Source organism: Camelina sativa, chromosome 6 (assembly GCF_000633955.1).
Source record: "Camelina sativa cultivar DH55 chromosome 6, Cs, whole genome shotgun sequence".
NCBI classification, from domain to species: Eukaryota; Viridiplantae; Streptophyta; class Magnoliopsida; order Brassicales; family Brassicaceae; genus Camelina; species Camelina sativa.
In genome coordinates, this window is record NC_025690.1 from 23,101,499 (window position 1) to 23,112,731 (window position 11,233).

General features: G+C 34.3%; 2 protein-coding genes across 2 annotated transcripts in view; one reads left to right on the forward strand and one right to left on the reverse strand.

The window, feature by feature from the left end:
• Positions 1 to 2,623, reverse strand: part of LOC104793089 (pentatricopeptide repeat-containing protein At2g41720) — a 4,386-nt gene extending 1,763 nt beyond the window's left edge. Inside the window, exons 1-6 of the mRNA XM_010519366.1 lie at positions 2,241 to 2,623; positions 1,984 to 2,156; positions 1,776 to 1,881; positions 571 to 1,680; positions 365 to 470; positions 69 to 273 (exon numbers count right to left, since the gene is read on the reverse strand). Of these exons, the coding sequence (XP_010517668.1) occupies positions 69 to 273; positions 365 to 470; positions 571 to 1,680; positions 1,776 to 1,881; positions 1,984 to 2,156; positions 2,241 to 2,585 (2,045 nt within the window). The 5' untranslated portion in view covers positions 2,586 to 2,623. The remainder of the gene's footprint in view (positions 1 to 68; positions 274 to 364; positions 471 to 570; positions 1,681 to 1,775; positions 1,882 to 1,983; positions 2,157 to 2,240) is intronic.
• Positions 4,582 to 7,421, forward strand: LOC104793090 (calcium-dependent protein kinase 14-like). Its single transcript, XM_010519367.2, has 8 exons — positions 4,582 to 5,390; positions 5,559 to 5,682; positions 5,768 to 5,911; positions 6,010 to 6,162; positions 6,251 to 6,366; positions 6,457 to 6,624; positions 6,705 to 6,935; positions 7,015 to 7,421. Exons 1-8 carry the CDS (start codon positions 4,887 to 4,889, stop codon positions 7,168 to 7,170), a joined length of 1,596 nt encoding a protein of 531 aa, XP_010517669.1. The 5' UTR covers positions 4,582 to 4,886; the 3' UTR covers positions 7,171 to 7,421.

Sequence of the window (11,233 nt, forward strand, 5' to 3'; positions counted from 1 at the left end):
TATATTGCTCTTTCTGTCTTCCGAGAAGGTTACTGTAATCTTTATTTAAACATACAACAACAACTTACGTGTTACAAGCCGAAAAAATCTCAAAGAAAACCGCGCCAGTGAAGGCGACTTCTTTTTCCTGCATCAAATCCATCAGGACAAAGACATTTGACGGTTGATCTCCCTTATTGAAAGCTCTCATCAAAGCTGAACATGCGATAGAATCTGGTTCTATTCCATTTGCTTCCATTTCCAGGAAGAGATCACACGCATTTCCCCACTTTTCTGGCGACACAAAACCATCCAAGAGAATTCAGATCCATGGAACACATTTTGTTACAGTTTTTTTAAACAGTCTTGCACTCATGGTATATACCTGAAGCATTGTAAGCATGGAGCATTGAAGTGTACGCGATCACATCAGGTTCGCACCCAGCCAATTTCATCTCGTTAAATATGGCTTCTGCTTCTGTAACTTGACCCTGGAAATTATCACAAAGAAAGTGACAGTGTCAAACCATACGAAAATCAGAATTCTATCGAATACATGTCTTCTGCTGAACTCAAACTCTAAGCACTTGCCTGTTTGCTGTAAGCACATAGAACAGAAGAGTACACCTCCTTAGTCAATGGAATACTGAGATCTTTCATCTCCTTCAGGTAACTAATTGCTTCAGGGTATTTTGACATCCTACATGAACCACTTATAAGGATAGTGAAAGTAACAGAATCAGCTTTGACTTTCTTCTTTCTCATAGTCTGATACAATGCAATGGCTTTCTCAAGTTCTGCAGCATTTATATAGCTTCCAATGGCTGAGTTATAGGCTGCCGTATTGAGATTGATACCTCTCGACTGTGCTGCGGAAAGTACAGTTTCAACGTTCACTTTTTTCTTAGACCTACTACAAGCAGCCAAAAGAGTGCACACTGAAACAACATTTGGCTTTATGCCGTCTTGTTCCATCTGCCGGAAAATTTCCACAGCTTCAGCTAGAAACCCATTAGACCCATAAGCATCAATCAATGCATTGTAGGTAACAACATTAGGCTTTCTCCTTTCCTTCCTCATCATGAGGAATACCTCCTTTGCCTTTCCAGGTTGACGTGATCTTCCATAAGAATTGAGCAAGCTTGTATAAGAGACCACGTCTGGGATAATACCATTCCGCTTTATTTCTTCAAAAACTGAGAGAGCATTATCACTCATTCCATGAACGGCGTAGGCACCCATTAAGGCATTAAAGGAAACAATATTAGGTTTCAGACCTTCTGCAAGCATTGCTTCGAACACGGCTCTGCAGTTTTCTATCTCTCCCCTGACAGAGTATAAATGCATAATGCTCGTAAATGTCACGACATCAGGTCGGCATTCAGATCTCTTTTCCCTCATGGAATTGAATACATCAAGGGCTTGGCTACTTTGACCAAGCTTTGAGAGGCAATATATAATGATGTTAAACGTGGTGGTATCCGGACGAACTTTAGCTCCCTTCATAAGCTCAAAATAAGATAGCGCCTTTGAATACTGACGACCACTCTTGTATGCTGACAACACAATGTTGTGAGTGACCAAATCCGGTCCAACTCCGTTATCTGTCATTTTCTTGCATACTTCAAGAGCCTCTCTCCAGTTTCCACTAGAACCAGAAGCATTGATCAGATTATTGTAGGTTGAACGACTAGGAGCAATCTGCAAAACCAGAAAAGGATCAAATTCGTATTTAAGCAACAATGACAAGGCAAACTGTGAGGGAAAAAAAAACAAAAAAAAGCAAAGTTACACACAGCTGCTCGTAACATGTCATCCATAAGATTCATAGCCCAGCGCCACTGACCAGCTCGACCATGGGCATTGATAAGAGCATCATACGTCTCAGCATCCGGTTTGCAGCTACACACATAGCATAACATTCCCACTAAATTAATCTCCAAAAAAAAGAAAAAGATATGTTCCAAGAAGAACAATTTCAGATGAAAACTTGAATAAAAAAACCTCCATTTCTGCATTTCAAAGAAGAGACCACGAGCCTGATCAACCCAATTATGTCTAGCATGAAGCCTTATCATCATATTGTATATATCATTCCTTGCAGAGTAGTTCTTCTGAATCTTCATCCACTTGAAGACATTCACACAAAGCTCGATACACCCTCTTCTACTAAGCTCCTGCAAAAGTTACAAAATTCAAACTCCACTAAGTTCAATTTCATAACATCAATCACTGAAAGACCAATCAAAATCGAGACATACCCTGATAAGAACCGGGAAATTCTTCCTAGCAAACCGGCCGACCCAGGAATTGAGAACGCCATCAACTTCTTCCCAACGATTGAGAGCCATAAGCCGGTCCACAACCTCCGATATACTCCAATCTTTCTGAAACCGGTCGTTCTCAACCCGAAGTCGGTAACGTCTCGGAATATTAGCTTTCCTGAACCCGCCGACGCGGACCGAGACCTCATGCTCACCTCGGTCGTAATTCACAGACACAGATTTCTTCTCTTGGAATGCGTCAGATGCCTTTGTAGCTCCCGGCTTATCGGCGCGGGAAGATTCCGGCGAAGTGACGAGCTTGAAACCGGTAACGGTAGCCATTAAAGCAAACGTTGAGGGTAGAGAGAGAGATCTCTTCGGTGGATAAAAGAGATAACATTACACTACGGACCTTAAAAGCCCATCTCCTATGTTTTTCGGCCCGTTACTATTCATTGATTTTAATACTAAGGTCACTTTCTTAATATACTAAGGTCACCAATTTTTTTTCTAATTTAAAACAAATAAAGCAGTTAATATGATAAATTTAAATGTACAATAATGTGAATATTATACATTAAATTAACCTTATATTTAAATATACAAAACCTAACGACAAGAAAAGTTGTGTTTGTGATATAGTTGAATTTAGAGAAGAAGAAAATTAGCGTCAACAAAAACTATTTTAAAAAGAATATAAAAACCTATCTTAATTTAATTGACTATAAAGGTTCTCATCTTCTTCCTTCTTTAAAACTTTCTAGAAAACTAAATCGATTGTAGATCGGAAAGCTTCACCTTTTTCCTTCCTAAATATTAGAAGAAAAACTCATTAAAAAAAACTTGAAGTATTTAGGAAGGAAAAAGGTGGAGCTTTCCGATCTACAATCTACATGGTTTTCTGATATATATGGAAATATGACCAGTTCGCCGAATGTCATTACATCTAGATTTCTTCCATTCATTTTCCTGAGAGGATAGCTAAGAGAAAAATAGTCAGGATCCAAGAATTAACAGTTTCAGTAAATAGAAAGATGTGTAAACTGAATCTTACTCAATCAAAATCTAAAGCCGCTCTAACTTAATCTGTGTGGATTCACTCATTCTTCTCTCAAATACCTTCTGCATTCGCAGCTGCAATAGTAACATAAGCATTAGTGAAGAGCGCAATGTAAGATAAAAAGATAGAGAGAGGACAAAAAGTGTGTATGTACCCATGGTGCTTCATCTTCTGGCTTTTGTGGCCTATCGTCAGAGCTGCACAATACACCCAGAGAAAACAATTGGTTCAAAGGAGGTCAGAAGCAAAAGACTTAGCTGATCTCTCATATTTTGAGTCATAAAGAAATCAATACTAAAGTAAGCCAAAGAAAAATGTAAAAAACTCATTTAGGCAACTAGGCAAGAGCTAATTTAGGTACCAATATGGAATCCTTTCCACACAGATGCAAATCTGTTTTAATACCAAAACTAACAGAGAGAATTAACAATGAACATTTACTTTTGTATTTGACTTTTTTAGCACCCAAACGAGTTCACAACAACATACACATTACAAGTGATTGTTGACTTCTTGGTTAAAACGAACCATTATCCATTTTTGCACAAAAGTTGTTTGATTCTAGTTCTTTAAATAAGCTTTTCTCCTATTAATTAATTGATGTTGTTAGGATCAATGTCAGGAAGTAAGTGAAGTAGAAGAAATCCATAAAAGGGTATTTCTAATATATTTTTTTTCCCTCTTTTTTGTTTTTGTTGGCATTACTTGACGATTGAAAAGTCCGTTCAAACACATTCAAAATCATTGACCTTCTTTTTGTCCATATTTTATTAATGATTTTTGGCTAATTATCCCTCCATATAAACAAACTTAGGTTTAATTCCTAAGAAAATTATCAATATGGAAATATGTATTTTTGCAAATATCCCTTATATATATATATATATATATTTTTTTTTTTTCTTTTTAGTTGTATGTATTTATTTTATTTTATTAATGTATTGTTAAATCAGTGTTTTTAACCAAAAATATTGGTTAAAAGAGTTTTATTCCGCTGATTTCTTTTCCCTTTACGAAGTTTTACTCTAGCTTGTTATATAGCTTTTTGATAAACAAAATTAAAAAAATCGGAAAACATGTCATATACTAAATCAATTAAAAGCACAATTTTTGTTTTCTCATTGGGTCAATGTTCTCCCCATATCAACTACTAAAGGTTTTTTTTTAATTTAGGGATGTTTCAGATTTGCTTGGACATCACGAGAAAAACGAAACCCTAAAAATAAATTATTAAAGTAAGACATATCTGATTTAAAAAAAAAACAGAAATCAGGATAACAAGAAAATACAGAGAGATTAGGGAGGGAAGGGATTTGTGCAATTTTTTTTTCCTTCCATATTTCTCTGTAATTTTCACTTTTAAACTTTCTAAAAAAATTAAAACTTCCTTCAAATTTGAATAACAACAATAACCTTTTGATATGATTCGCTTCGTCTTCTCTGATTCCAAGTCAAAGATCCTTTGATTCCATTTCTCCTACTTGTTTTTCCTAGATTTCTTTTCTCGTTCTCCTAGGGTTCTTGTTCCTTCTTTCACAGTAATTTCAAGAAGGTTTTTATCGGTTAGTTAATTGATTGTATTAATGGGGAATTGTTGTGGAACAGCAGGATCGTTGATTCTAAACGATAAACAAAAGAAAGGTTTTAAATTGACAAATCCATTCTCAAACGATTACGGTAACCACCACGATGGCCTTAAGCTTACCGTGTTGAAAGAACCAACGGGTAACGAGATCAAACATAAATACAAATTAGGTCGTGAGCTAGGTCGAGGAGAGTTCGGGGTCACGTATCTATGTACCGAGATCGAGACTGGTGAGGTTTTCGCATGCAAATCGATCTTAAAGAAGAAGCTGAAGACGTCTATTGATATAGAAGACGTCAAGAGAGAAGTTGAGATCATGAGGCATATGCCTGAACATCCTAATATTGTTGCCTTGAAAGAGACTTATGAGGATGATAAAGCTGTTCATTTGGTTATGGAGCTTTGTGAAGGCGGTGAGCTTTTCGATAGGATTGTGGCTAGAGGACATTACACGGAGAGAGCTGCAGCTTCGGTTTTTAAGACAATCATGGAGGTCATTCAGGTTCGTATATGGTTTTGTTTTATGAATCTTGTTTGACATTATTGATCTGTTATTGCTTGAAAGGCACGTTTTGTTGGCCAAGTGACTCAAATTGCATATTTTGGAGTTTTTGGGATTTTTGTGTTTATGTGAGGGGGGTAATGTTGGGTTATTAAATGTGTGTTACAGATGTGTCATAAGCATGGAGTAATGCACAGAGACCTAAAACCTGAGAACTTCTTGTTTGCAAACAAAAAGGAATCCGCATCTTTGAAGACTATTGATTTTGGTCTCTCTGTTTTCTTTAAACCAGGTGATGTATTATTATCATTAGTGGCTTGGGATCAATCTTTGACGGTGTTGGAAGCAATCTTTAACCATTAGTGTTTTGTTTATAGGCGAGAGATTTAATGAAATCGTTGGGAGTCCTTACTACATGGCTCCTGAGGTATTAAGGCGGAGTTATGGACAAGAAATTGACATTTGGAGCGCAGGCGTGATTCTTTATATATTGCTATGTGGTGTTCCACCTTTTTGGGCAGGTTTAGTTTTGTCAAATCACTTTCTATTTTTTTTTTGTTAATTTTTATAGAATCTTACAAAGGGAATGACACATTTTTGCTATCTTGTTTGTTTATAGAAACCGAACATGGTGTCGCAAAAGCTATTCTTAAATCTGTAGTTGATTTCAGAAGAGACCCCTGGCCCAAAGTTTCTGAAAATGCAAAAGATCTGATAAAGAAGATGCTTCATCCTGATCCAAGGCGTCGTCTTACAGCTCAACAAGTTCTTGGTATTATCTCTACTTTCAAATGCAACTAATATTATTTCTTCCTCATTTGTAATCATTGTGAAGATACTCAATCATCTTTTGTTTACAGATCATCCGTGGATACAGAATGGTAAGAATGCTCCTAATGTATCATTGGGCGAAACCGTAAGAGCGAGGCTTCAACAGTTCTCTGTTATGAACAAGCTCAAGAAAAGGGCACTCAGGGTATGTGTACAAATTTCTTATCTTGTAGACATATATATATTTTATCCGGCCGTTGGAAGAAGCTTGAGGTTCATTACTTTCTTTCCATAGGTTATTGCTGAGCATCTATCAGTAGAAGAAACATCTTGCATAAAAGAAAGATTCCAAGTAATGGACACAAGCAATAGAGGAAAAATCACCATCAACGAGCTAGGAATCGGATTGAAGAAACTCGGGATTGTAGTTCCTCAAGATGACATTCAAATTTTGATGGACGCGGTAATCTATTAAGCAATTACTGAATAAAAGTTTCACATGCAAAAAAAAATGCATTAACTCTAGCTGGTTTGTTATAATAGGGAGATGTTGATAAAGATGGTTACTTAGACGTCAATGAATTTGTAGCCATATCGGTACACATCAGGAAGTTAGGCAATGACAAGCACTTAAAGACAGCCTTTACGTTTTTTGATCAAAACAAGAGTGGTTATATCGAAATAGAGGAGTTAAGAGAGGCTTTGGCAGATGATGTTGATACTACTAGTGAAGAAGTTGTTGAAGCCATTATCCTTGATGTTGATACCAATAAGGTAAGTAGACTCTTCTATTAAAAAAAAATGCGTTAGAAGGCTTAGAAATTGAATGTCCTTGAACCGGAAATTTCTGCAGGATGGAAAAATAAGTTATGAAGAGTTTGCAACCATGATGAAAACGGGAACCGATTGGAGAAAAGCTTCAAGGCAGTACTCAAGGGACCAATTTAAGTGTCTTAGTATTAAGTTGATGAAAGATGGTTCCTTGCAGTCTAATGGAGATACAAAGTAGAGCTTGGAATCTGCGACAAAGATACTTATCTATCAGTCGCAGAAGATTGAATTGAAATCTGAATCAAAGGGAAGATATATATCTTTGTTCTTTCTTTTTGGTGTTTTTTCTTCACTTACAAGTTACAACTTGTTGTTAGTTTCAACGGGTACCAACTAAGCTTTAGGCCTTTATACTGTTGAATGATCGATCATGTGATCAGAAGAATCCCGTGTGTGTATATTAATTTAATTGTATGTGAGAAAAATGAAGATCATTAATTATTTTTTTGTTTCATGTGAATTTTGTTATTTTAATTATTTTCTATTACTATTTAGCATATTATATGATTTGCCTTCTGATCGAAACAGAACTAATTGTATGTAGATAACATGAAGATCATCACTTATATATGTTTTGTTTCTAGTGAATTTTCTTCAATTTTTTCTTTTGTTTGCTCTAAATTGACGACAACTACGTCGGTTAATTCCGGTTATTTCCTATACCTTCCATAAAGTCGTATGTACGTAGTAACAGAATAGAAAATTAGAAATAGTAATGGAATAGAACACCTGATGCAATTTAATTAATTTCCAAAAGAATATTATCATAGTCATCTCACCTCAATTTCTTGGCACCATGCACATATCCACAACATGCCGTGTGAATGCGATTTAGGGGATGCAGGATGCGATTGTGATTTTGTGATTTGTGGTCATTCCATAATTTCCGTACCAACTAATTTAACAGACACATCTCTTTAGATATAAAAATATTGAAATAGTTATACACAACACCTCTTCCTCAACTCTTATGGGCATTTATCTGTTTTGAAATATATGTCTGAGAAAAAGTTTTATTTTAATTTTTGCTATTTATTATATAAAACAGTTAGCACAAGAACTATGATATGTAGATCCACTCTTCAAATTATTGATGTCTTCCTAATTTTTGTGTTTAAGCAAAAAAAATTATGAAAATTCGAATTATGCATAGCTAGGCAGCTAAATTTGATGATAATATTTTTTTTGTTCACATAAGCTTTTTCCCTTATCATGTGCACATACGAACAAGGTTTTTCTATTATTATAACAAAACCGATTAAAGAATTCAACTATAAATTTGGACCAGTAAATGATTCTATTTGAAATTCCATATTTAGAATATTCTACGACGATACAGATAAATGCCGTTTTCTGTGCATATCCATATATGCATGGACAGAGTAATTGGATGTATATAGATCCTTATCCAAATGCCAACGCAAGTGTGAAATATTACTTTTGGTGGTTGCATAATTACTTACTTGTGCAACAAAGACTATGACATAACAGATATATAGTGTAATCTGCAATGTATTCTTATGGAGGTATTCTTATGTTATAGATTTTCTATTTCTTTATATTACGTTACGTACGTGCTGGTTATTTTATTTTATAATATGCACAATTATATTCGGTGCCGAAATGGCTTCTCTTCATGGCAAAGGCCTATTTCTAAATCAATATATATGGAGTTTTCACGTCACAATAAAATGCAAAGTTTGATGAATACATGACTAATCAAATTTAAAAGTAAATGTCTTTACTCTTCTTCTTTTTTTCTTTTTTCTTTTGAAGTATCACGGTACTATACAATTTTTTTGTGTCACAGTAGATTTCAAATCCAATTTTTAGAAAATGTAATAAAATTGTGCTAAAGATAGAAATTCATCTCGAAAATATTTCCATAGTAAATAAAATTGAAAGTTGAAAGTATTGTTTTCCTCGATAATTAAACAAAACAAAGACTCTACTACTCAAAAGCTTGAATTATAATTCCTAAAAATAATTTTAAGACGTTTAGGAATATCCATTACCTTAGAGGTATATTAAAAAGAGACAAATACTGCAAAAGAATAATAATGTATATGAAATCCTAACCAACGACAATTTTAGAAATTCTAAGTATGAACAGGAACCTACAATCAAGGAGAGTTTTAAAACAACTAGGAAAATTTCCCAGAAGTCATGCTTTCGTCCATACCACTGTGTCTCTCAAGCAAGCTTCACACATGTGACATGCCTTATGATATATCCGTTTGATGTATTTGTATACATACGTTTAAATTCTATCTATCATATTGAAAGGTCAAATTATATATATTTTTGTGGATAATTTAATTACCTTTCGTACGTTAATCTAGTTTTTACTCAGAACGATATGGATGGGCACTAGTCTTTCCCGTTGATTTAGGGAAGTTCGTATTGTGGTTGTTTAATTAGGACTTTCCTTTTTAAAATAAAATCCGTAAGTCAAACTTTTTTGTTTAAAGGAGTTTCGTTTATGTTATAAAATGAAACTGTTTTGTTGGAATATTAAAGTCCGATTAGAACTTGTTACTAATTTTAAGGGTTCACGTATGATTCTTTCTTGCTTTTCTAGAAGAAACACGAAAAGGGGTTTTTTAACTTTTACTGCTCAATCATGTGTGAAACACACTTTGAAATTTTGACCACGTGTTAATATGAAATATCGACCACGGCACAAATTAAAATTAATGTTCAACGGGAGACACATGTGCTTAACTCTCCCTAATTAAGTCTCACTTGCATAGCCTAACTTTGCTTCCCATACGGCTATGCGTGTGGTTCGCTAGTAGTTTGACGTACGACGTCGTTTTGGGAGCATGAAAGAAAATACATCGGATTCTATCAACATTTTGCAGTTAAACATGCTTAAGCGAAAATAATAATAGGATAAGTATCCTACAAAGTCTTCCTGTGCATTGTTTCAAAAAAAAAATTGGGATTGCATGTCTTCGTTTTTAGTGAGACTTCCCCAAATATAATGTAGTTCTGTCTTTTGCTACTTTTTTTATTTGTGTGGTGTGAGATCAGATTCATATCCATGCATTAATAAACCGACTTACGTGGATGATGGGATGAACAAACAAAAATATGCATTTTAGTATTCAATTACGATCCGACTTGACAAGCAAACAAACAAATAAAAAGTCTAATATGACGTGGCTGTTTTGAATATATAGACGCCAAATTTCATATTTTACAATAACGGATAGCCAATGAGACGAAGAAGGAAGAAATTGCGGCGGTCACGTGAAGGGTAGTTACTTATCGCTATTTTCATCTGGACGAACCTTCACGAACATCTAAGTTCGGTTTTTCTTTTACTAAAATTACGCTTATCTTCCTAGTACAAGAAATTACGACTATCCTAACGAAAAAAAAAAGTTTATTTCGTATTATCTTGTTAGTTCATTTATACTTCATAATATAAAATCTTTTTAAGTTTCTATACAATTTTTAAATTAATTTAGTATTTTATATTATACAGTATTGTTTCTGATTGGTTGAACTTGTTAAAAGTAAAAACTTCTTAATCTATGTATTTTAGCTAAAACATCCTATATTTTGAAATGGATGGAATATTATTTAGCACGTACGAAAAATTTTAAACTATGGGAGATTTAGCAGCAAAGTCATGTGTACAATCATCATACGGCATTATATATGTTTTGAAGATTAAAAAAAGAACAATTATAAATCTCAATGTTATCATGTTTTCTTTATTACCCATTACGATACATAATTTCTTGGAATAAAAAATCCGAAGAGGGGACTGCTCTTAGTCAATCTAACCAATAATATTAGTGTGAGACTATTTGAAGGTATAAATCAATTCAATTACCTTAAATCCTTAAGCGATGTTTCTTGCAGAAAATACGATAAGCATGGTCCCGCTAAGAGACAACGAAATCTTTAAAATAAATTTATTTAAAAACAATGGAGATAGAGAGATNTCTTTAAAATAAATTTATTTTTAAACAATGGAGATAGATAGAGAGAGTAAAAATATGAAACTCTAGAGGAAGAAAATAAAATAAAAATATAGATGCGCAAAGTAATGTTTACGTGACAATCTCAATTTCACTCCATACCTCGAACTCATTCAAGCATAAGAAACCTAACATTTAACGTTCCTTCTGATTTGCCTATAAATACACGTACGTCCACACTTCTCTAATTTCAAAAACAAAGCAACACAAAGACAAGAATCACAAACATCAAACATTCTCAACCTA

Bases quoted from the DNA above. Each gene is read 5' to 3' on its own strand.
- LOC104793090 (XM_010519367.2), top strand. From the start codon at position 4,887: ATGGGGAATTGTTGTGGAACAGCAGGATCGTTGATTCTAAACGATAAA. The intron at 5,391-5,558 runs GTTCGTATATGG...TGTGTGTTACAG, and splicing joins CAATCATGGAGGTCATTCAG to ATGTGTCATAAGCATGGAGT. The intron at 5,683-5,767 runs GTGATGTATTAT...TTTTGTTTATAG, and splicing joins CTCTGTTTTCTTTAAACCAG to GCGAGAGATTTAATGAAATC.